The sequence below is a fragment of the Danio aesculapii genome, chromosome 12 (assembly GCF_903798145.1).
Source record: "Danio aesculapii chromosome 12, fDanAes4.1, whole genome shotgun sequence".
NCBI lineage: Eukaryota > Metazoa > Chordata > Actinopteri > Cypriniformes > Danionidae > Danio > Danio aesculapii.
Genome location: NC_079446.1, coordinates 21,131,070 through 21,158,395, shown reverse-complemented (window position 1 = coordinate 21,158,395; position 27,326 = coordinate 21,131,070). Strand labels below are relative to the sequence as shown.

The window sequence follows — 27,326 nt, the reverse complement described above, 5'->3', positions numbered from 1 at the left end:
AAGTTTGGCCAGAGGAGAAATGGTTGTGCTCAACTGAGCCTAGTTTCTCTCAAGATTTTTTTCCTTCACTTTCGTTAATTGGTGAAATTTGTTCCTCGCCACTGTTGCCACTGGCTTGCTTGGTTTGGGTTTTGATCTACAGTGTTTGGACTTTCAGCAGTGAAATTTAAATCACACTGAACTGAACTGAACTGAACTGAACTGAACTGAACTGAACTGAACTGAACTCAACTCAACTCAACTCAACTCAACTCAACTCAACTCAACTCAACTCAACTCAACTCAACTCAACTCAACTCAACTCAACTCAACTCAACTCTGAAAACTGGACTGACAGTTTCAGTTTACTAGAACATGTTAAGCTGCTTTGACACAATATACATTGTAAAAGTGCTATAGAAATAAAGATGAAGTTAAAAAATATATAAACTTTGAGGAATAATCTTTAAAATATATCCAAATTATGCTCTAAGCAATGCCTATTACTGATCCGAAATTAAGATTTGATACATTTATGGTAGGATCAATTGATAAAATGTCTTGAGGGAATATGTTTTTTGGCATGAAAGTAAAATCAATCATTTTGACTTACACATGAACAACAATTGAACACTGATCAAAATTAGAGAAAACTTTCAGATTCCTCTGTTTTATTAGTTTCTGGCACATGGTGGTATTTTCCCTAATTATTTGGGGGGAAAACGGTTTCATTTCAAAGTTTTCACTAATTTGAACAATGAAGATTCCATTATTTCTGAACAAATTCATAAAACTGTGTAGGAGGTTAATTTTGAACCCTACTGCAAATTATCTTGCTTCACCTTTCTCATTGGTGAAAACCCAGAGAAAAAAAAAAACTAAGCACACAAACTAAGCAACTAAACCAGAGTTTTCAGAAGAATAAAAACAATCAAAACAATCCTGCCAATTGTGAACACACCATTAGTGTACCTTAAACACTACGCTACTATGCGACGCTGACTTTTGTGCGCATAACTGTTTTAAAGCGCTTCTATTAACAGTAGGACTTAGAGAAGAGAATCTACAGCTACACCAGAGCTCCTTACAGGCAGGACTGTGTACTCTGGCAGCCGGTGTTATGGGGACAGCTGGAGTTTTTACTCACCATCGCCAAATAGACAGAGAGGAGTCAGAAGAAGGAATAGGGTTATCAGTGGCTCAGGCACAGGCCGATTATTACAGACCGCTACTCCCAGTAGCACCAGAGGACCGTTTTGTGCGCACACCAACCTGAACGGCTGCTTCATCCGTGTCTTATTAAGGGCTATAAAATAAATACTTATCCACAGCTGAAATAATTTGCCCTGAACGTTAGTCTTTATTTCCAATTCAATGATACTTTTTTTTTTTACATATATTTGGCCGGGAGAATAAAGGTTTATTCAATTATGCGTGTTCCTGGGAGAATATTTTTTAGATCCTGTTGCAATGGTTAGGAATGGTTACCTCGGAGGAAATACCATGTGCACAAAAAAAGCTTTTCCAGTAGACTGAGATTATGGTGGCATACATTTTTTGAGAGGACTGAAGGCCTGGTAGAGATGATCCAGAAATATTAGCCTTTTTTTTGCTCTCGGATGCGAGCGACTTTGTGCTGTATTCAAAGATCTTCTTGCTTTCTCTGATCTTTCTGGGTTTCACTTCGCCATCACTGGAAAAAAAACAAAACAAAAAAAACATCAGACATTTATTAACAGTCACATTTTTACTGATATGGACTAAGGATAAACAATATTTGTTAAAATTAGTTAACGTCCAGTACTATGAGTTAACAAAAACCAACAATGAATGACTTTATATTTATTACTAAAGATAACAAAGATGAATAATGTAATAAATATATTGTTCATGTTAATAAATACATTAACTAACATTAACTAATGGAACCTTAATACAAAGTCTTACAAAATGTACGCACATTTATACACTTAATGAAAGAAATAGTAAATATTTTTTTATTAATGACTTCACCAAATACATTACTATTTAAATGTCAAAAATAATCAAAATACAATTAAATACATAAAAATACAAACCACCCTGATTTTCAGTTTAAGTCAGTAGTTCCCAAAGTGGAGGTCGGGACTCCCTGGGTGGGAGGGTGGGGGGGGGGGGGGGGTCGCAGGACAATGAGGGGGGTAGTTTGGTTATTTCCTAAACAATTAGATAGTAGTATTAAATAGTATTTAATAGCTACACAAAAAAAAACATGCAAATAAAAAGCCATTAAGCCTTTCAATGTTTTTCCATTGGATTGCGACCCCTGGGGTGATTATAGCAGAATTTACAACACAGTAATATCGTCAGATGTATCAGATTGCTTTTACGGCACAATGGTAAACTTTGACACGCTTACGACATTAAAAAAAAGGCCCAGACTGAACATGGAGGATGATCTTCCAGAATTAAGCCAGGAAAAGACTCAACAGTCTCATTAGATGAGGTTAATGTTAAATTAAACAAATGAATAAATGACTATAAAAAACGATATGGTTGTGAGATTGTTGCACTTTTTGTATCATCAGTATGCTCATGGTCATATAAACCTTTTTCTTCGTTGTTGCATGGAAGCTGCCATGGCGAACAGCGTCTTTCAGTAGGACGCTTAGAACTTCCGTTTACAGCATTTACAACTGGTAAATCTTGATCCAAAAAAGGTTGTCAATACCGTTTTGAGTAGCTTACAGAGTGTTTTTGTAATCTGCAACTTTGATTTTGAAAAACATGTGTTAAAGCTGTTTTACTTCTGTCAGATGCGGTTCAAGCGCGGGAGAAAAGCGTTCTCCTAATTCAGTGTCAGATCAGATGCTGAAATACAGCATCAGTGTTCCTGTACTGTTAGCTTTTATACTGGACTCAATAGCTCTTCAATGCACTCACACACAATACATCACTGCATTATAGAGCAAACCATATTACTGGTAGGAAACTTAACAGGTATGTAACGAAGCCATGCTATTTCCAAAAAATTTAAGTCTGTTACTTATACTCTGCTGGCTGATTTGCATGCTGATTCTAATCGGGAGCCATTTATGCTTCATTTAGTTTGTATTGTGTAGTATTTACCATGGTATGTGCTTTTGTGTCATTTCAAAATGCCATTTTACTTTCACTTTCTGCCAGTCTTTTAATCAATGTGTTAGTCGGACAGTACAAACTGTGTGTGTGTCAAATATTTTGGAGAATTACATTTGTTTGAGTTGGTTCTATTTGAAAAAAATAGAAAATGATCACTTTAGCGATGACGAGGTTTGGGAAACCCCTGGTTTAAGTGGCACCTATTGCATTTCCTTTATCCTTTTATTCTTAATTATTCTGTTCTATCCCATCATGGCATTTAAGCTTGTTTCAAAACTCTGTAGCTCTCTCGTAGATATCTATTACAGTGTCACCTAGATCATTTGAATACGAGTTTGTTTCTTTCCTGTGATTTGAAGGGCAGTACATTTCCACATCTGGAGGAATTATTTCTCCAAAACAAAGGATTATTGTTTTGGAAATCTTAGATGACTTTTCAGAGGAGGTTTACCAGTAACAATCGTTGAAACAGCCAAAAACGGCTGATTTGTCTGCTAGATCAATCCAAAGAGGAAAACATATGTCTGAGTGATTAACTAGGCTTTATCAGCTGACTGTCAATAACACTCAGAGGAGAATGTCCACTTAGAAATATAAGTGTGACTGACTGCTGAACTGTACAGTATATAAGCAAGCACTGATGTTGTGAAGGCTTTTTTGGAACCCATTTGGGGTTTGGAATTATCACTCACTCATAAGGAGACGTGAGCCCGAGGTTCTTCCATTTCAAAGATGGTTCTAATTTCTTCTTCCTATTGCCCGGCTTGTTCCGCACAGGTTGTTGTCTTGCCTTCTCGAGCGCATTCTTTTCCTCACTGTCGTAAGGCTTCAGGGTTTGGCCTGTTTTCTCGGCATCAACAGTTTCCACATGTAGGATCTTTTTAGCTGATGGCACATCTTGAATGGCAAAGTCCTGTAGAAGAGAACGAAGAGAAAGACTTTTCACTGAAAGTCCTTCATCTTAGTTTAGCAACAAATTTTCCATTCTACATCTGACCTATTGTCTGTTTTTTGGGGGGAGGCACGTCACACAGTCATCTCAGAGTTAGCCTTCTCATTCTAAGAAAGAGACGTATAAAACTAAATCCCACTTATGAATTTGTATCCCTGCACATTTATATAATGCAGCCTTTCTCCACAGTCTACTGCCAGAAAAACAATCCTGCCTTTGAGTTATGAGAATAACTGAAAAAAAAAATAGAAACATATTTCCAAAGTTTCTTCTGTTAATTGCCTATACAATATGAGAGGTTTATTGTTTCTGTACATTCTTGAACTGCAGGCAAGACGTTTGGCACACACTGAGTGAAGTCTTTGTGGTAATGCAACCATGATTTTTTTTTTAAATTGTGAAGAATTCTGTCTTTCTCTCTAGCTCATTTTTTAAATACTTATTTGAAAAGTCACACACACCTGCTATTAGGCCTGTCACAATAATCAATATATCAACTTATAGTACAATAAATGGACATGACCTTAATCATTTTTGGTGATGCATTATACAGTTGAAGTCAGAATTATTAGCCCCCCTTTGAATATTTGATTTTTCGATTTATATTTCCTAAATGATGTTTAACAGAGCAAGGAAATTTTCACAGTATGTCTGGTAATATTTTTTCTTCTGGAGAAAGTCTTATTTGTTTTATTTCGGCTAGAATAAAAGCAGTTTTAAATTTTTTAAAATCATTTTAAGGACAAAATGATTAGCCCCTTTAAGATATGTATTGTTTTGATGGTCTACAGAACAAACCATCATTATACAACAACTTGCCTAATTACCCTAACCTGCCTAGTTAACCTAATTGACCTAGTTAAGCCTTTAAATGTCACTTTAATCTGTATCGAAGTGTCTTGAAAATATCTAGCAAAATATTTTTTACTGTCATCATGGCAAAGATAAAAGAAATCAGTTATTAGAGATGAGTTATTAAAACTATTATGTTTATAAATGTGTTGAAAAAATCTTCTCTCCGTTAAACAGAAATTGGGGAAAAAAAGAAACAGGGGGGCTAATAATTCAGGAGGACTAATAATTCTGACTTCAACTGTATATAGCCCATACATAAAAATCCAATTCTAGCAACATCTTAGCTTAGAGCGCAACATCTCTACCTCAGTTAGAGGTGTCAGTATGGTCAATAAACACTATAGTATTTACTATAAATTACTACGGTATATAGCCATCATGTGGGTGTCTGACTACTAAAAATAGATATGGTACCAGATATCACAGCTTCTGTTACTTTTTACCTTCGACTTAACCTTCTGTTAACATTCATTATTTATTTGTTTAGGATACACCCCTGATTCCAATGCCTAAATATTAAATTTTTCAAAAGTGAAATATAGTTTTGATTAACTCTTTAACATGGGTTGGTATATCAAATCAAGTTTGCACTTGGTTTGCTAATTATTTGTCCAACAGAACATAGTATGTCCAAATGGCTGGTTTGACTTCTTTATCTTTTTAATAACTTGTGTGGCAACCTTCTAAATGCCTTGTATCATGTGTATGCTGATGATACAATGATTTATTGTTGCTCTCCTTCACTTGTTCAGGTTATACAATCTTTACAGTCTGCTTTTAATATTGTTCAGTCTTGTCTTCAGGATCTAAAATTGGTTTTAAAATGTAGATAGGGCTGCACGGTGGCACAGTGGGTAGCATGTTCACCTCACAGCAAGAAGGTCACTGGTTCGAGCCTTAGCTGGGTCAGTTGGCATTTCTGTGTGGAGTTTGCATGTTCTCCCGCCTCCCGCAAGTCCAAAAACATGTGGTATAAGTGAATTGTGTAAGCTAAATTGCCTGTAGTGTATGTGTATATGTGTATATATAAGTGTATATGGATGTTTCCCAGTGATGGGATGCAGCTGGAAGGGCATCCCCTGCGTAAAACATATGCTGGATAAGTTGGCGGTTCATTCTGCTGTGGTGATCCCGGATTAAAAAAAGGGACTAAGCTGAAAAGAAAATGAATGAATGAATGAAAATGTATATAAATTGTAATTAATATTTTTACAAATCTTTCCAGTCCTTTTCAGATGAAACCATTAATTACCACTGCCCAAGGTGAACAAATAAGTTTAGAGTCCAAGTATTTAGGCTTTTTACTGATCAGGAGCTTTCCTTCAAAGCACACGTAGCAAATTTGGTTTGTAAAATATGAGTTAAGCTTGGGTTTTACTATCGAAATGGATCCTGCTTTACTCTTAAAGCTCATAAACATTTGGTGTCTGCAACAATTTTACCATTGCTTGACTATGGTGATGTTTTATATATGAATGCCTCAAAAAACGTCTTTAGCCTTTAAGCATCATAGCGAATCATAGCGTATCATGTGTATCATAGCGTTCTGAGGTTTGTTACAGGCTGTCGTAGACTAAAGCAATCAATTAATTAGATGGCGCTCTGTGGCGCGGCAGGAAAATGAACAGTGTCCTGGGTCGTGGCTGGCCGACGCGGACAGTCGTCGACTTGCGCCGCTGGTGTGTGTACCCTGATAGAAACCTATGTTTAGAATTCTAAAATGTATGGCACTGCATGGTGCGACGCTGCGCGTTGCTGAGCGGTGCTTCTGGTGTGTGACCTGCTTAACCCCCATATGCCAAAGCTGAGTGCCCTTTTCTGAATGTAAGAAGGTACAGCCACTGGATGACTCTGGTTTACAAGGCTCTTCTGGGTCTGGCGCCTTTATACCTGTTTTCTTCTTTCTAGGTCAAATGCCCTATGTTCAAGTGAAACTTACATTTGTCTGTTCTCCGGGTTTGAACTGAAATAAGGAAGCAAGCCTTTAGTCATGCCGCCCCCTCATCCTGGAATACTCTTCAGTCTGAACTAAAATGTCTGAGCTCATCCCAATTTAAATCCTTCATAACAAACAACAACAGTCCATTTCTCAATGTATGTGTTTTTAACATATTGTAATGTGGTATAGCTGAATAACTAAATTGTATTTTTATATTATCTTTTTTATTTATTTTTTATTTTAGAAGTCATGTGTTGTGGACCTCTTCGCCAGGTCACCTTTGTAAATGAGATCTTGATCTTAATGGGATTTTATCTGGTTAAATAAAGAAACATATATTCTTAAGAAAAAAAGACTGTGTTCTTTGGAAGAGTGTACTTGCATTGTGATGCTATTATATAGTCATTCTGGCATTACATAATGAGTGGCATAAAATGGTCTTAAAATGACAATAATATCGTTTATCGCAATATATTTTGGAGCAATACATCGTACAACAAAAAATCGATATTGTGTCAGGCCTACCTGCTACAGTATGCATCTCTATCAGCCTATTGTTGGTTCCATTTTATACTAACCCTAACATAACAGTCAACTAATATTCTAATGAGAATACGTTCCCATGTAGCTGCAATGTAACTTATAATGAACAAAATGTGTCAAAGGGATCATCAAAAGAAAGGGATAGAGATGAAAGCAGAAGAGTTCAGAAAGAGTACACAAGAGATGAAAAAAATAATTTTTTATATGGCACAAGAGACTCTGTGCATCCAGCTGGGCCAAGTACACGTTGTGCCTTTCATGAATTAGTTTGGTCAAAAAATAAAACACAAAAGAACCCACAGTTAAGAAGAGCCAAAGTAATATTCATTTCCTCACACTACTCTATTCACCTTAAACATTATAATTGAAGTAATAAACCTGCATACACTATGCTCAAGAACAAGTAGGAAGACTGAACTCTCCAGTATGACATCCCAAACAGAAGCGTGAATAAGAAAACCATCAAAAGCTGACAAGTATACAAACTACTTTAACATCCAACTACAAGAAGTACATGAAGGGAAGACAAAGGAGATCTATTCGAAAACCGAATATACTTAACTAAAGCAACACAGGCTCATTGTGAAAACATAGCCCTGCGGACGTTTCTGGAGACAGCGAATTACGTAGGCGGAGGTACGTATGGCTGCATTTCATTTTTTTATAAGAACAACTACGGGGCGGTGTGTAGCCATTCATTTTCGCACTTACCAGCTGACCGCTTACCTCCGTATAGATGTCATTCCGGCTGCAACCAATTTGTCCCGTTAGCATGCCAAGTACATCGGCGGATTTGAGATGCAGAGGAGTTGACCACGAAGACGGGGGTTCGAGCCCAGTGAAGAGTGGTTCCAAAAAGCAGGTAAGACAAAAACAGAATCCAAAATATAAAACAAACAAGTGAATAGCAGAGTGAGAATGTGGTAAAATCTGAAAACGTGAAAAAAAATAAAATAAAAAATCAGACGAGGGCTTTTATTTTTTGGATTGCTTTTGAAACGTGTTGGTTGGGTTTAGGGAAGTGGGTGGGCAGGTAAATCGACAAAATTAGCTGGGTTTAGAGAAGGGGGAGGGTGGGTCAGCCAATCTTTCGCTCAGTCAGTCAGAAAGTCTGTCAAAAAGTGAGTCGACAGCGGCCTCTGGTGGGTTTATGCGAGAACAGCAGGCGTGAATGGCACTCGCAAGGGAAATTTGAGATCTCGAAAAAGCATACACGGCGACCTCTGGCAGATTCACGAAAACAAAAACTGCAGAAAAACGTGCCGCCGGGACGTATTTCGCGGTCTCTAGAAACGTCCGTGGAGGTACGTTTTCAGAATGTCAAAATTATCATCCACTTATTTTTTTTTTTAAACAAATTTGCAACACCATGAAATACTTTAAATTCTGCAATATTTTAGAGCAACAAACTCACTTTTCTGCAGCCCCACATGGTCATCAAGGTGCATTCTGATGATGTCATAAATGTCAGATTGCTATTTGTTTTTTCACAAGGTTTTAGAATGGCTTTTTAATTCCGTTGCACTGAAAGAGATCTAATACATGGCACAATAAGGCCAGAACACACCATGTCAATGTCAAACAACTAGCGCCAATGAAACCCAACTGTTTTGTTGCCTCGTGTCACCTTGTGTCTTTCTGCAGGGGGCAGTAATGTTTTCTCATTCTGCATTAGGAAACCTGAATTTCTGAAACGCACAGACAAACCGTAAACAAAGCAGCATTTACCATTATTACAGTGATCATCAGTCATTGCGGAGGGATTAGCTAAGGGGTGGGCAGTACACCGGTGTCATAGTCATCACCGGTGTGACATTGCGCCAAGACATGGATTTTCTAATACCGTCAATACCGTAATAAATCAATTATGTGCCTTGAACAGCTGCATTTACATCAATAATAGCTAATTCTAAATAATAAGGCATTAAATTTATTTCAAACGTTCAGTTGTGGTCTGAATACCTGTCCTTATACTACAGGGCTCGAAATTGCAACCATTTTGGTCGCATGTGCTCTACGCTGCCGCTGTATTGGTTCATATTAGCTGTCAATCACTCAACGCTTCCCGCTGTCAGATGACAGGGAGCTTTTGTTACCGCAGGAAATGCAAACGGCTGAAGAATGAAAAGTACACAGGTTTGCAAACCTCAATTAAAGTTATAATAATAATAATAATAATGGCGCAGATGACAGCGATCATGACATGAGGTAAATGTTGATCAATCGAGGGTTTTCGGAGAAGGTGCCCGAATCTTGTTGCGTTGCTTTCACTGCGTGTTCAGCGCAAATGTCCGCTAAATGTAAAATCTAACACTGTACACATCATCGCCAAAGAAACTCGTCTTTACTAAGTTTACACTGAAACTACGGCTCATAACAAAGAGCAGTATTGCACCGGTGGTCATCGCGAGAATCCTGCTCTGTCTGCTCATAAATTGGTGCCGCTTTATTCCACAAACAGAGAAAAATGAAGATCAGCTCATAACAGGACGGAGCATTTAAAATGACACAAACCGAAACCAAAACTTAAAGAGTGAAAGAAGTGAGACTTTTTTTTGTCCGTTCTTCCTTGAAATGTATATTATTTTGCAATTTAAAGTAATACCATGATATTATACCATCACCGTTCAAAAGATGAAAAATATCGTGATATTAATTTTAGGTCATATCGCCCACCCCTAGATTAGCTCATCCAAATATCTCTGATAATCTACTAATCCATATCATTTGAGAATATTTGAGAAATGTATCAAAATTACAGCCTCTCTGTGTTCCTTTTTTATATAATTATATTTTGGGGTTTTTCACCTTTTAATGGATAGGACAGTAGAGAGTATTGACAGGACAGCATGGGGAGCAGAGAAAGGGGAAGGATCGGCATAGGACCTTGAGGCAGAAATCAAACTCTGGTCGCCATGACAACCAGGATGCCATGTGACGACCACTAACCACTTCGCCATTGGCGCCAACCTTTCCTTCTTAACTTTTTTAGTTTGTAAGCTACCACTTTTGAATTTGAACTTCCCAGCCATTACAAACTGTGGTTCACACATATTCATACTATAAAACATAAAACCTTTTTTATAGTTTGAATTTGTGAAGTAAGAGGGAAATATGCTCATACTCTGTTGTACTCTCCTGTGGCCTCATGGGATAGGGATCGAATGCAGGCTGACAGAAGAAACTTATAGGCCAGATACTTCTTGCCTACTGTTTTTAAAATGCTGTTATTTTGAATGTGCTGAGCTCACACACTGTTTTTCACATTCCACATTGGAAGAAAGCAAATTGTTTATGTAACAGCCAATACATAGTTAAATATGCAATAAATAAATAAACAACTTTGCCTGTTTATTTAAAGATGTTAAAGTAAAATCAGTAAATTCTAATCAAAGTATTGAACCAATTTTCAGTAAATGTCAATTTTGTTGTTTGGAACATTTTCACAAAAGTTGTTTGAAACATTAAATGTAGACGTACACCAAGTAGACCCTTACTACTTACATTTAACATGTTTTATTTGTATATAAAACTGAATTTTATGTAAACAACAAAATGGGATGTTGTAAAAGGCACCTATTTTACCCCTTTTTCAAGATTTAAGATAAGTCTATTGTGTCTCCAGAAAGTGTAAAGTTTCAGCTCAAAACACCCATCAGGTTATGTATTAGACCTTTCAGAATATTGGAATTTCTGCTCTGAACACAATGTAGCTGTTTTTGTTGCCTGTGCCTTTAATGCTAGTTCTCCCTGTCCACCATTCCCACGTGCCTGTCAGAGTGTACCGCCTCAATCTCCGCCTCGGATGTGTCAGATAAACAGCAGAGTGACAGACATGAAGGAAGCAGATCTCACGTAACGTTTGCGAGAAATATTCCAGCAAGAACTTTACCAATGATTATTTAATGTATTTGTTGTGGAGTTAATTCAAGCCTTTCTGCAATGATGAGTTACAAAGTTACAAAGTTCACGCACATACACAACCACACACACACACACAGAGCACACGTTTAACTTAACACTGTTTTTGCATTGCAAATGTGACAAGATACACATTAATATCCACTGCTGCATGGCTATACGTTTTTTAAGAAACAAAATAAACCTGATTTAGCATCCACAAACCAGGATTGAATCATCTTTTATAATTGTACTGACATGCGGCTTTAGTGATGAAGTAAAGATGGGAAAATTGCTGTAATTTATTGCAAACATTTTAAACTTGTAAAACTCGTTCTTGATCACATTTGATGATGGTTGATGATCACAGAGAGCTGAACAGATCTTTTAATCCCAGTTGCTTTACAGACGTCCTGTCTTGTTGACATGATTATACGCATTACTACAGTGACATGTTGTTTATACGCGGCTGTCAATCAATTGGGTGGGCGGAGAAACCACACTCCAACGTTACATCAAAATGAGAGGGATTTGGATCCTGTTTTAACGTCAGGAAATTTAAAAAAAGGTTTATTGTGTTGCTATCACTCCAATATTACACACACTGTCAGCTTACATAACAGCTCTACATAAGATGATTTTCATCATAGGTGCTCTTTAAGCGAAATCGGGTAAACAATTAAGAAAACTAGAGCTCTTTCAAGACAGCTTAAATGACCTCTTGAAACAATATTACCATTTGCAGTTTTGCATTTAATGCATTAAATTCTGCATTTCTAATTCTGTCCTTGCTATCCCAGTTTGACAAAGCAGCACATCAAGATATCTTTTCTCTAATAAATGTCACCTTCTGCTCAGCCAGAACTGTGCATGTTTGATTAAAAGTGTCTGATTTAATAAAAGTATGCAAATGCATTGGTTCCTGATGCAGCTGATATGTTAGAAGATACAGCCTGTTGTCTTTGGCTGGTGTTTTTGTGTGCGCTGAGGGTTTCTGGCCTGAAAAATCACGGTCCGATGGTTGACTGATGGCTGAAAGACCAGAGCATGTCTGAGACTTATTACAGAAAACTCAGGCTGCAATCCAGAACTTATTCTCTGATGAACTTTTTTACGCCAAAAGAATCCCATAGCGCACCTAAAAGTATTATCTGCTCTCAAATCAACATGCGCTGTAACGTAACTGGTTAGTTTCAGGTGGATAAATGGCTTTGGTGAAGGTGATGAGGGTTTTGAGCATGTGTTCAAAAGATCTTTAAAAGCATGAAATGAGATGTCATGAATACACTGTATGCAATCTAGCTGACTTAATTTTTTCTCTGAATCAGATTAACATTTCTAGTCATTTCAACTTATGTCAATCAATCTGACTAAAATCATGAAGTTAAACTTTGGATAAGTTAATCAGGTTTAAACTACATTTTACAAGTTAATATTAATAAACACCTATTAATATAAAAAAATTAATAAACAAATAATCGTTCAATAATCGTAAATTAATGAACGATTATGTGTTTATTCATTTTTTTGCTCTCATATTTCACTGACAAGTGTTGTACAGTAAATATGCTCACATATTAAGTGAGAGATTTCTGAATGAAGGGTGCATTACTTGAAGGAAACACACACTAACTATGATTATTTATTGAACATCGACGTTGAACAACTGAAATTAACACACACATTGCCTAAAACCAAGGCACTTTTGACTTATAAAAAAAAAAACTTGCACTTTTGCAAACAAAATACATTACTTTCAGTGTTTTTCATATTAAGAGTGGAAAAAAGCAGTCTCTCTTCTAAATTAAATAACCCTTGCATATCCTGTAAATAATATTTTTAAAAGTGCATTTCTTGCATCCTCTGTAAACAAATGTTTTAATGTAAATGGTAATTTTAACGTAATGGAAAATATGCAGTCTCAAGGCATCTCTGGCACAGCTTCCAATCATCATCAATGTAGTGCAAATTAAGCCGAGGGGTCAGCCATGGCAAGGGTTATGCAACCAGCCTTAAAGGAATGGGGTTACATGACTCCACACATGGCCGGAAAAATAATTGAAAAAATTGACCTGGAAAATTTTGATCGATTATAGGTTCTGAATGTCGATTTCGAATACTTTTCGATTACTTGCCCAGCCCTAACCTTTATTATCATGAAATGACACTTCATGAATATGAAGAATTGTTTGAGAAGTCTGTTATGACAACTTGACCCAAACAAATACATCACGTCTTAAATCTGTCAAATCACAATCTGTCATAAACATGATTAACATGAGGTCATGAATTTTATAACAGCATTATTAATATTTCTCTTGACCTCAACTACAGTGGTACATGTCATTATGTGTCATTAAAAATTAATGATGCTGTTATAAAATAATTTGACAGAGTATTGTCACCTTTGATAAGAAATTTTAATGACAAATTAATTTTTTCCGCTGAAAAAAGTGATCAGTAAAAGATCAGAGACAATTATAATTATAATACAATTTATTTTGTCTTCTTGGTAATGTGACGTTTTCATGAAAAAGACAATGGCAGGTTGTGCTGCATTTATGTCAAGTTGTCATAAAGACTTCTAAATGTCATCTTTGCATTTAAAACAATTCAACCAAGCTAATTACACTTAATGACAGTTGTCATAAGCATGCATAAAATCTCCTTCATATTCACAAAGTGTCATTTCATGATTATAAAGCTTTCATGACAGTCTTACAGTACAAACACCCATTCAAGTCAAAAACTCTCATCTGAAACTTTGTGCTTGGAAGACTTGAATGAAAGACATTAAGATGAAATCTAGAAAACCAGGAACAAATGCAAAATACGGAGAACAAAGAGGGGTTTGATTTGTGTCTAAGCAGACTACTTTTATGGCTCTGTCTTTATGGCCTCTGTCCATCACCCGTCAGCTGCTAGTGCTCACGGTTGAGCTCCCGCCTGCTGGCATAATAAAACATGAAAGTCTGGTGGGCATTTTTACACACACAAACGCTCGCACGCTGAACCGCCTGCCTGGCATCATCACTTCGAAGAATAATAAAGTCTTTCTCCTCACCGCCACCAATAATCGAAGTCAACCTGCTCGCACATATTCAGCCTTGTACAAACCGAACACGAAAACCCCACTGAGAATATTGAGGCTTATTCTTTACTCCTTTTTTAGCATAAAACATATTGTTTCAAAGTATATTAGCAAAAGAAATATACTAGAAATAAAAAAGTGCCCCGCTGGACAAGCCAAGTGCAACATGGCAAAGAAAAATCATTCAAGAAAAATAACACCAGAAATTCAGCATCTGTTCAGTAGGCTAACCATCGTCACTTTGAACCAAGTCTTAAATTTAAAGTGGCATTTCCTGTCTCGATAAGAATGGTATTGTCCAAAAAAAAAAACGTTCTGACACTTTTCAGCAATATCAAGTATGACTGTAGCAAATAAACAGCCGAGAGTGATTTCCACAAGTAGGACGTGATCCTAGACCAACATCCTTTGTTGTTTCTGAAACAACATTCCTATTAATCAATCACTGCCTTATGGTTTTAGAGCGTCAAGGCTTTGATTGGTTGCTAGGGATGTTATTCTAGGAGCTACAAAGGATGTTGATCCAGGGACATGTGTAAATGACATTGTGTCAAATAAACAAGTACAGCAGCACATACATGGAGCTCTACACCAGTTTTTTTTCTCATAGAGCTTTAGAATGATAGCGCACTTAGACCGGGCATTCATCATAGGGGAGAGTTATGGAAGGTGAGCTGAGCTACTGAGCACAGACTCATGGGAACTGTTGCTCAAGTGAGGAAGATGAAGCTGGTCCTGGACACGACAGAGTTTAACTTGGACATCTTTGCTGAGAGTAAAGGTAAAATTCTGCAGCAGGCTTAATTTGTGTCTGAAAACTGGCTCCGAATGCAGAATGAATAGATGAAAGGAACATTTTTATACGTTCTGTCCTCAAGGTAACCAGACAGAGGTTTTTGCACCGACAAAGTAGCACTAGACAATAACCATTACTATATGGTGCTGCAGTAATCTTTCTGTCTGCCTTCATTTTCCATCTGCAAACTATATCGTCGAGAGATAACATCGCCATCATTTAGCAATGAACATAAAGAGAAATCTGTCTCGATGATGGAGTTTCCGTTTATATTGCTCAAGGACAGAATTATGTCGGTTATAAAACCGCCAACGGTCGGCATAAAACATTAGCGTGGATCGGAGGACTTTGTTTTAAGAAAAGAAAAGTACAAGTTGGAGGAAACCTTTTGTCTGCATCAACAAAGAGGCATTTACTGTGCTCTGCTACCGATGAAATTGAAGACAGATTTGGAAAACACTGAGCCTGAGTTATTTTATCATAAAGATAATATTATAGTTCTTATTAATATGTTTTTAATACAATCTCAGTTTCAATCTTAATTTTAGTTCAAGTTTAAGTCATTTTATTGTGCATTTTTGTCATTAAATATACACTACCAGTCACAAGTTTGGGGTCAGCTTTTTTTTTATTATTAATTTTATTTAATAATTGAATTGAATTTAATAAAAGTTTAATTGTTAAGTACTTATTTATTAAATATTTATTTGTTACTTATTGTATGTAGTCATTATTGCTTTTATTAATAATAATACTATTCATAAAAATAACAATTACAATAATTAATATTAGAATGATTTCTGAAGGATCATGTGACTCTAAAGACTGGAGTAATGAAGCTGAAAATTAATCTTTAAAATCACTAGAATAAATTATGAAATTAAATTATAAACTACTTTTGAACAGTTATTTTATAGTGCAATAACATTTCGCAATTTTACGATTTGTACTGTATTTTTTAAGAAATAAATGTGGCCTTGGTGAGCAGGATAAGCTTTTTTTAAAACATTTAAAAATCATACTAACCCCAAACTTTTTGAAGACTTTTTAAAGACTTTCTCAGAATATTTTAAGACCTCATCGCCACTTCAAGCTCTAATCAGCATCAAACCTTTAACTTAATAAACAATTGTTAATAAAGAGTTGTAGTTAAATAGATCAATGGAGCACAACCATGCAACAGAACTCAGATAAGCCCGGAAGAAGCAAAGCTTGAAAGAATAAATTATGTGGTTGTTTTCAGCGACAGGCTTTAGCCACTGTTTAAACTCATCTTTCTCCAACCAGGAGTACGCAAGCTTACATTTTCCCATTTTGCAGTCTGTTTCGCTCTATGGTTTCGCTACATGTGGGGAAGCGTCATATCACTTTCCCACTTTGTCGCAAATTATGTGACATCATCCAAACGGAGGAGCTTGGCCCGGCACACACCGGCCCGAACTAATCCCGTGGATTGAGCATGCGGTTGTTAATATTAGGAGGAAAATAAATACATTTATGCTTTTTTGGAAGTCAAACAATTTGGACAATGCTTGAACACTATTTAAGACCTCGTAAAAACGCGATTAAGGCTTTTTAATAACTTTTAAGGGCCTTAAATTTCTCATAATTAATTTATCAACTTTTAATACTTTTTAATTCAATTCAACTCAATTAATCTTTCTTTGTATAGGGCTTTTACTATGTAGATTGCGTCAAAGCAGCTTCACATAGAAGATTATAGTCAATTGAAACGGTGTCAGTTCAGTTTTTAAGACCCCGCGGACACCCTGATATACATTTTTTATTACATTTACAAATACATTTTACATACACAGAAAGCATATCAAATGCATGTGCCTATTTCGATGTTTCAAATCAATTAAAAATAAAATTGTGAAAATATAGTATTGCATAACATAGTTATTTATGTCAAAATAAAACACACGTGTTCTCACCTGCACTCATTAAATTATATAAAAAAGTAGTAATACAAAACAAATTAAACAAAACAAATTAAATTAAAATCTGATTTAAAAGATATTGGTAAACAAATATTTAAAATGTTACCTGTCTTTTAATGTGTCATCTGTTACGGAAGCAGACGGACAAACAAGGGGAGTGAGTATAAACAATGTTTATTCCAACAGTAGAGTATAAATGAATATTGATGGAGCGATGAACGGAGTTTAGTGGAACTGATGATCCTCTTTGTCAGGTGGGATGACAAACACTGAAGGATGACCGAATGCACACACCAGAGGACTTGCGGGGAAGACAGACTGACGAGACACACAACGCTGACAGGACACCGGGAACACTGGACAGACTAGAAGGAAACAGAATAAAGTTAAGTATAATTGCTGAGATCGTAGGGGAGTGAAACCTAGGAAGTGGTTCACTCAGAGTCCGCTTCGTAGGAACGAGACCGGACACTGAGTGAAGTGAGGTGTGTGCTTATATAGTGAATGGGAGTGATTGGGTGCAGCTGTGCGTGGTTAATACTCAGGTGAAGGTGCTCGGTGCGTGATGTTGGTGGAAGAGCCTGGCCAATCCGTGACATTACCCCCCTCCCCAGGGCCCGCTCCTGAGGGCCTGAACCTCCGACGTCGTGGTGGTCTACCTCGTCCTCGAGGTGCTGGAAATTCTGGGTGATTGGAGTGGAACTCTTCCATAAGTGCGGGATCTAGTATATCGGATCTGGAGACCCATGACCTCTCTTCTGGACCGTATCCTTCCCAGTCGACGAGGTATTCAAGCTGACCACCACGACGCCGGGACCGTAGGATGTCCTTGACTTGGTAGATGGCCCCTTCTTCTAACATCAGGGGGGGAGGAGGTTCCTCTTCATGGCCAGGCTCTGTGGAGGGAATCAGAGGATCGTGAAAGGGTTTTAGAAGGGACACGTGGAATGTGGGGTGGATTCTGTACTGTGGTGGTAACTGTAATTTGTATGTGACGGGGTTGACCTGTTCCAGAATGGTGAAGGGACCAACAAATCTGGGACTTAATTTTCGGGAGGGCAGTCGCAACCGGATATCTCTGGTGGAGAGCCAGACCTTTTGTCCTGGAGTATAGATGGGGCCTGGAATCCTCCTCTTATCCGATACCTCCTTTGTTCTGCGTACTGCCCTCTGGAGATGATGATGAGCATCGTCCCAGACTCTCTCGCTCTCCCGGAACCAGTAATCCACTGCGGGGACATCAGATGGTGCGCCATCCCAGGGGAAGAGTGGAGGTTGGAACCCTAGGATGCACTGGAATGGCGTGAGTCCGGTGGTAGGTTGCCGCAGGGAATTCTGGGCGTATTCCGCCCAGCCCAGAAACTGGCTCCAGGAGTTTTGGTGACCGTGACAGAAGGTCCGGAGGAACCGCCCCACTTCCTGAATTTTCCTCTCTGTCTGGCCGTTGGTTTGGGGGTGATAGCCAGACGAGAGGCTTACGGTCACACCTAGGAGTCTGAAGAATGCTCTCCATAGTCTGGAGATAAATTGGGGTCCTCGATCCGAGACTATATCTTCTGGTAACCCAAAATTTCGAAAGACGTGGTTGAACAGGTTTTCGGCGGTCTCTAGGGCTGTGGGTATACCTTTCAAAGGAATCAAACGACAGAATTTAGAGAATCGATCTATGATGACTAGAATGCAGGTGTTACCTTCAGACAATGGGAGGTCTGTCATGAAGTCAACTCCTAGGTGTGACCAGGGGCGGTTTGGGATGGGCAAGGGATGGAGTTTACCAGCAGGTAGATGGCGAGGACTCTTTGCCATAGCGCATTCTCTGCAGCCCTGGACGTATCTTCTCACATCCCTCGCCATGTTCGGCCACCAAAAGCGTTGGGATAGCAGCGAGAGGGTGTTGTTGGCCCCAGGATGTCCTGTGCCCAGAGATGTATGGCTGGAATGAATGAGATCTACCCGTTGGTTTTCAGGGATGAAGCGTCGATTGGGGGGACAGCCCGGCGGAGTTCTGGATTCTGGAGTGGCGATTACTGTAGGAGCGGACCATTGGATGGGACAGATAGTGATCTGATCGGGAAGGATCTTGGCCGGTGTCTCAATAATTTCATGCTGGTCGTGAATTCTGGAAAGTGCGTCTGCTCGGATATTCTTTGAACCTGGTCGATATGAGATAGAGAACTGAAATCTGGAGAAGAACAATGACCAACGGGCCTGACGAGGACAGAGTCTTTTAGCATCTTTTAGGTATTGGAGATTTTTATGATCTGTGATCACCTGGAACGAATGTTTGGCCCCCTCCAACCAGTGTCGCCACTCCTCCAGGGCGAGCTTGATGGCCAGAAGTTCTCGATTCCCAATGTCATAGTTCCTTTCCGCCGGGCTGAGCTTCCGGGAGAAATAGGCACATGGATGGAGTAATGAAGGAGTACCGTGGTACTGGGACAGGATGGCTCCCACTCCGGTGGTCGATGCATCCACTTCGACCACAAACGGCAAGTCAGGATCAGGATGAGTCAGCAGTGGGGCTTGAGTGAAGGATTCTTTTAGGTTTTGGAAGGCTGCGGCGGCTTCGGGAGGCCAGGGTAGTGCTTTGGGTTTATTTTTCAACAGGTTGGTGAGCGGAGCGGTGATGAGACTGTAATTCTGGATGAAACGTCGGTAGAAATTAGCAAATCCTAGGAAACGTTGGAGTTCCTTTATGGTTTTTGGTTCGGGCCAGGAGATGACGGAAGTGACCTTCCCCTCGTCCATACGAACCCCTCTTTGATCGATGATGTACCCCAAGAACTGAACAGATGGTGAATGGAAGGAGCATTTTTCAGCCTTGAGGTACAGGCGGTGTTTCCGGAGGGTTTTCAGGACCTCCGCAACGTGGTGGCGATGTTCGGCCTCACTCCGGGAGTAAATCAGGATATCATCTATGTATACAATGACGAAGAGATGGAGGAACTCCCGGAGGACTTCGTGGATGAAGTTTTGGAATACGGAGGGGGCGTTAACCAGACCATAGGGCATGACCAGGTACTCGTAGTGTCCTGTAGGGGTCACAAACCCAGTCTTCCACTCGTCCCCCTCACGTATTCTCACCAGGTTATAGGCGCTGCGGAGGTCCAACTTGGTGAAAATTTTGGCGGATCTGAGTTGTTCCAGGGCCGCAGGGACGAGAGGAAGGGGATACCGGAACTTGACTGTACCTTGATTTAGGGTTCTGTAATCGATACATGGCCGCAGCCCTCCATCCTTCTTAGCCACGAAGAAGAAACTTGAGGCAGCAGGTGACGTGGATGGACGGATATACCCCTGACTCAGAGCCTCATGGATGTACTCCTCCATTGCCTTGGTCTCCGGAAGGGACAACGGGTAGATCCTACCTCTGGGCATAGGAGCATCTGGAAGCAGGTCTATGGCGCAGTCCCATGGCCGATGTGGAGGTAGCTGGGAAGCTCTCTTGGGGCAAAACACATCCTCGTATGAGGAGTAGATCTTCGGGATCTGAATGGATATTTTCTCGACTGGACTTTCGACAGACGTGACGTAGACGGTAAGGGGTCTTCGAATTTGTAAGGGTAGATCAGGAAAACAGCTGGATCGGCATTCTTCTCCCCATCTCTTAATTTCTCCTGTGCCCCAAGAGAGGATGGGATCGTGCTTCACCAGCCACGGGCGCCCTAAGATGATATCCATCGATGCACCCTCCAGAACCAGAAATTGAATCTCCTCTTTGTGGAGCAGTCCTACTTGGAGATTGACGGGTTCACATTTTCGATGGATACGTGCCTGACAATGGATATCTTTGGTTATGGGCTGAATCTGATAGACGTGCGTCGAGGCTTCTGTGTTAAGCTGGAGTCTGCGACAGAGGGCGTGTGAGATGAAATTTCCTGCTGACCCGGAGTCGATGAGGGCTGTGACTGAAACTGAGACAGAAGGGGTAGTTAACTGGACATTAGTGGTGAGAGGATGCATCTTTTCAATAGGAGAACTGAACAAACTCACCACAGAGCGTGCTGGACGAATGGGACAGTCCAGCCTGACATGTCCTTTGGCGCCACAGTACATGCACAGACCCCGGGTCAGCCTCCTCTGTCGCTCGGTGATCGTGAGTCTACCAGATTCGATGATCATGGGTTCTGGTTCTGGAGGGACGGCTGGCTCTGGCGAACGGAGGAGTGCTTGGGATATTGGTGGAGGATCATGCTGGTAGACCCTCAGACGATCGGAACAGCGCAGAGAGTGTTGGATGAACTTCTCCAATCCCATCGTATCGTCGAGGGCGGCCAGCTGTAACCGGAGGCTGGGCTCTAGTCCGAACCGGTAGGTTGTGAGGAGAGATCGCTCATTCCAGCCGCTAGCAGCAGCCAGAGTTCGGAACCTGAGAGCATAATCCTGAGTGGACATGGCTCCCTGTTTGAGATGGTATAGCTGTTCTCCAGCTGCTACTTCAGCATCCGCGCGACCAAAAACCTCCTTGAAGTACTTTGTGAATGACTGAATGGAATTTGTTACCGGCCCAGACTGTTGCCAGATGGTTTCAGCCCACCGAAGAGCCGACCCAGAGAGGAGGGAGATGATGAAAGCGATTTTGGACCGATCTGTAGGGTATAACTCGGGTTGCATAGTGAATACCAGAGAACATTGCAGGAGAAATCCATTGCACTCCTCCGCCCCGCCAGAGTAGGGCGCTGGTCGAGCCATGGGACTGGATGAGTGGATGGACGGTGAAGAAGTGCTCGGTGCTGGTGGTGCTTCGGGAAGTGGAGCAGATGGTAGTAGCACTCTCTTCAATGAATCCACCAACTCCTGAAGGGGATCGTGAGTGCTCATGCTGTTGGTAGTTTATGGTCCGGTCTTCTGTTACGGAAGCAGACGGACAAACAAGGGGAGTGAGTATAAACAATGTTTATTCCAACAGTAGAGTATAAATGAATATTGATGGAGCGATGAACGGAGTTTAGTGGAACTGATGATCCTCTTTGTCAGGTGGGATGACAAACACTGAAGGATGACCGAATGCACACACCAGAGGACTTGCGGGGAAGACAGACTGACGAGACACACAACGCTGACAGGACACCGGGAACACTGGACAGACTAGAAGGAAACAGAATAAAGTTAAGTATAATTGCTGAGATCGTAGGGGAGTGAAACCTAGGAAGTGGTTCACTCAGAGTCCGCTTCGTAGGAACGAGACCGGACACTGAGTGAAGTGAGGTGTGTGCTTATATAGTGAATGGGAGTGATTGGGTGCAGCTGTGCGTGGTTAATACTCAGGTGAAGGTGCTCGGTGCGTGATGTTGGTGGAAGAGCCTGGCCAATCCGTGACAGTCATCAAATGATTCATCCAATTTATTGATAAATAATCTATTGTTACAATGAATGACATTTTAGGGGGTATTTCTAAACCATATAAAAATATATATTAGTCATTACTTTTTTACTCAAAAAATAAAAAATAAAATAAATCACAGAAGAAAAAAAATCTAGCTAGTTGTTTTGATGCACTACAAGACATTTTAACCAGTTTTAATTCATTTTGGTTAAAATTTTGTATTGAATTAAAACTTCAATTAAAATAAAACTACAAATGTTGAAAATCATTAATCAACTACAATAATCATACTGAGCAAACATTTGCAAAACACCCACACAGAGAAAGAGAGACAGAAAGAAATTAAGAACAATGTTAATTTCTTAAAGATGTTGTATATTTAAAAATGAATTTTGATATAACTCTTGTCTGTAAAATCCCATGTACAAGCGACTAAATATTTGCTGCTGTTAAACAAACCATTTTTCCAACAAATTCACTGTGTCTCTGATGAGAAATGGGATATCATTTCTCAAACAATAAACATACTTTTCAGCACATCTTGAGGCCATTATCGGAGACCCAATTTGTTAATTTATCTTTTACTTTATTCAGAGGGGTCTGACTAACTGGCCTGTTCTCACATTCTTTCACACTGTGGTGACGTGACAAATCGCAGAGTGACAGAAGAGAGAACTCCCTCTTTCTCTTAATCCGTCTCTCTCTCTCTGTTATTGTCACAAGTAGATACACTACACACAGAGAGAAGTGTAGACATTCGCTTGTCCCCTCTTTCCCTTTGCTCTCTTCTCCTCAGCTGTGATTAATCTTGGTCTGCATACCTCACAGCACAGTTGAGGAGCGAGCAGAAGCACTGCTGCCAGTTGAAGGACAGCTGTGCTGTTTGTATGCTTCCAGAATTGGAAACTTTCCTTCAATCTGTTTAGCCAATATTTGGAATTCAAACTAAAGAACTCATTTCTCATTATTTAGCATTTTTGCCTTGATTAGACAGTACAAATTTACAGCTCTGTTTGCATCAGGTATTAATAATCTTTTTGTTGTGAATAAAAAAATCTGTAACCATTTTCATGATGGTTAGGGTGTCTGACTTTAATCCAAAGGTTGCAGGTTTGATTCCATCACTGAAGCTAAGCAGGGCTAAACCTGGTGAGTACCTGGATTGGTGACCACATGGGATAACTAGGTTGCTGTTAGAAGTTGATTTAGTGAGGCCAGCAGGGGGTTTTCAGTCTGTGTGGTTCTTAATGCCCCAGTATAGTGAAGGGGACACTATATTGTCAGTGAGCATCATCTTTCGGATGAAACTGAGGATCTGACTCACTGTGGACCTAAACAGTGATTAAACAGTGATTAAAAATCCCATGGCACTTCACGTAAAGTGTAGGGGTGTAATCACGTCTGAGGTTTGCATTCCGAATAAAATGCAGTGGTCGGTGTAGTTGAACAGGAGCAGGCGGTATGACAATATAGAGCTTCTGAGAGATAGAGATTGAGTGCACATCCGCCGTGGTGCTGTGTGTCACTTGTTATACAGTAGGCTGTCTGGACTCTGTAGCATCCAGCTGGGTGTTTTTTGGGTGGCATATTTAATCGCTTTACATTTTACATTTCTCCTTGGCCCAATATGTACCTGCTATGTGTATAGAAATAATGCTGCTATGATATTTGAAACACAATCGGTGTTTGACAAATATGTTGGAATGGATATATGTTTGTAAAGCTGACTTTGAAAGAGTCAGTGCCTCACCAGTCACAAACCACACCGCATATCACTGTTTAAGGCGGCACTCATGTCTCATCACAATGAGGCAAGCAAAACTGACATTTAGCCTGCAATTCTTGCACAACCTACATTTTATCTGTTATCTCTCTCTTTTGGTAGTACCCAATTTTAACGTGAGATTTTGGAAACCAGATCTAAATTTAGCGGGAACGGTCGGGTCGGGTAGAAAACAGGGCAGGTCGGGCAGCGGGTAAACAAAGGCTAAATCTACAGCAGGAGCAGTCGGGTGCGGAATAAAACCTGGCAGGAGCGGGACTAAAAATTCAGTCCTGCGCAGAACTCTGATGTCCTGGCCAAATTCCCTCTCAGCACTTAACCATCATGGACTCCCAATAATCCCCATTCTCTAAACTGGTCTCGTCTCTATCTCTTCAGTAGATTTGTGGTGCTATTTACTTGTGGCTGCAGTTACTTCATTTAGATGGATGCTGCACACTGATGGTGGCGAGTAGGAGAGACTACCTCATACAATTGTAAAGTGTTCTGAGTTAGCGCTGTATAAATGTGCATGTTTTTCTTACTGGCTACTACACATGCACAAAGATTGACAAGTATTTTAACAACACTAAACTAGACATGTAATGGGATGTGACGCAATGTCATTTTTCCTGTCAAAACTAGGGCAAGCATGCAGCAGTCGCCAAAGGACAGGGATTGCCATAACAAACCAGCAAATCTGCATGAACCCCGATGCCAAAGCTATAAAGGTTGACGATTGGCTAATCTGACTGAAATAAAGGACTTCCTTCTCCATGGCGGCCATATTGAATGTTGCAATTTACCCCATTCACAATAATGAGAGTGAACCATATTTGTATATCTATAGCTATTGGTTAAATGCAGAGGACAATTTTCAACTATAGATAACATGCTTGACAATAATATCACTTCTAAAATAGAAAGATACATGTATAGTTCAGATGCAAAAGCCGCTAAATGCCACTTCCGCCAAAAATGAGATAATGATATTAAGTGAATGCTTTAGGCACAAAGTACACCATCAACAAACAGATTTGCTTCAAATCATTTAAATCGAACCGTCAGCCTATTTAGAAATAACAGTTCGTAGGCAAAAGCCGCTAAACGCCACTTGCCTTTGACAGCAAAAGCCACTATATCCCGAAAACCAATGTAGCAGCGCGCTTATATGCCAGCTTTAAGTGAAGAGCTTTTTTTTCCACTGCCAATTTTGATTTTAAAAGACAGTTTGCTGACAGTTATCTGACTGTCAGTGAATGACAAATGAAAACATGCCTTACCTCAAAACTCGTTATAAGCATTATAATGCATTATAAGAAAAAGAAAACACACTGTACAGTAGGAAGTGTAGTCATAAAGTGCTTTTGCGCAGCGACGCTGCTTCAAATGAGTCCGATTTACTATTCATTAAACGGCAACACCATTTCACAAAAGGCAGAGATGTCTTTCTTTTATCCCACATTGATGCTATGAGAATAAACAAGAGACAAAAAAGAGACCAAGACCTTGAGTATGGTGAGAATGAATGAATGACAGCTTCTAAAATTCTCTGAGAGACATCCTCTTGTTGCCCAGTAGGTCCACCTTGTGATTTATCTGCTAATGTAAGCTATTAAAAAAAAAAAGATAAATATAACGCATAAAACTATACATTTATATTAGCCTACGTCATAATACCTATAGCTCTGACAAGCTTTTTATATTAATGGACAATGCACAGATATTGATGTTGCACAATATTTTAAACTACAATATTTGAATCCACCATGCTTAGTTTACAATATTTATATTGTTCTACTTGCATTAAATCCAAATGCCAAATATCAGAAATGACAACAGCTTGTTAAGATTTAATTAATGTCAGTTTTAATGTTATTAAAATGCACTTACTTGACAGATTTCATTCATTCATTTTCCTTCTGCATTTTCCCTGGTTTACCAAAGCGGAATGAACTGCCACTTACTTGACAGATGTATTTTTAATTTTAGGTGGTTTGTGTAATGTGTTTTATGTTTGGAAAAATCATTTCTAATTACATCTTTAGTAATTTTTCAACTAAATACACTGTCTTTTTCCAATAGGTGGATTTAGAGGTTTTTGCAACAAAAGCCTATGTGGATTTAGCTGCTTCTGACGCAAAAGAAAATCTAATTTGTTAAAAACCAAAGAATTGTCTAAAGTTATTATGAAAAAAAATATTTTATTTACTAGCTTATAACCTTATCACTACATATAAAATGAAACTTCCAAGCCAAATTATAGGAGCCTGATAAAAATTGCTCATTTACAAGAAAAGAGGTCTGATGGATTTAGAGGGTTTTGCATCTGAACTCTTCACATTTTATTTGCCAAATCATTGCAATGCACTGACTTCTTACTTAAAGTTTTCTAATTATTGTTACCCACTGTTAAATGACAGTTATAACGTTATAAATGTATTTTATGTGTAATGTGGGAATATAAATTTATATAATCTAGTTTTAAATGAACAATAATCTACATATAACTGAAAAGTTATATTCTTTGGTTTTTGATTACATAATTTCATTAACAGCCCAGCCATGAGGGACATTTACCTTTGTCTTTCTGACTACAGGCTAAGCCAGAGTACTGCAAATGCTAACGACTGCCTTTGTCTTTGGGTCATGCTTTCATGCTACAGAAACCATTTTGTTGAATAACTTGTGTGGTCAGTAGCTGGGCCGGTTTCTACACCTACAGTATATGCCAATTTACCCTGCTGACTCCAAAACTGAATTTGCATGCTTTGTTTAGCCATCTCCCCTCCTCCTAAGACAATATAGACAGGACATCTTTGTCTTAATTCAGACTTGTGATAAAACTTGCAGACTGCAGACCTCCAATAGGCTCTTGCAGACACATGGACTTCTTGAAGACGCTGTATGACTGCAGATTAACCAACACATCTCAATAAAGGAATTCTGCTTGTTTAGAGTCTCCTGGACTGGGTTCTCTTCTATATTCACTCATTTATTTTTTTTACAACAGTAACATACAGGTCCATAAATATTTGTTAAAGCACATCTTGTTCGTTTCATTTCAAATCCATTGTGTTGATGTATAGAGCCAAAAAGGTAAGAATTGTGTCGATGTCC

The 27,326-nt window shown here is 39.2% G+C and overlaps 1 protein-coding gene across 1 annotated transcript in view; it reads right to left on the bottom strand.

Annotated features, from left to right (window-relative positions):
* Positions 1–27,326, bottom strand: part of odad2 (outer dynein arm docking complex subunit 2) — a 117,687-nt gene that overhangs the window by 73,621 nt on the left and 16,740 nt on the right. The window contains exons 8-9 of the mRNA XM_056469368.1: positions 3,792–4,012; positions 1,532–1,672 (exon numbers count right to left, since the gene is read on the bottom strand). Of these exons, the coding sequence (XP_056325343.1) occupies positions 1,532–1,672; positions 3,792–4,012 (362 nt within the window). The remainder of the gene's footprint in view (positions 1–1,531; positions 1,673–3,791; positions 4,013–27,326) is intronic.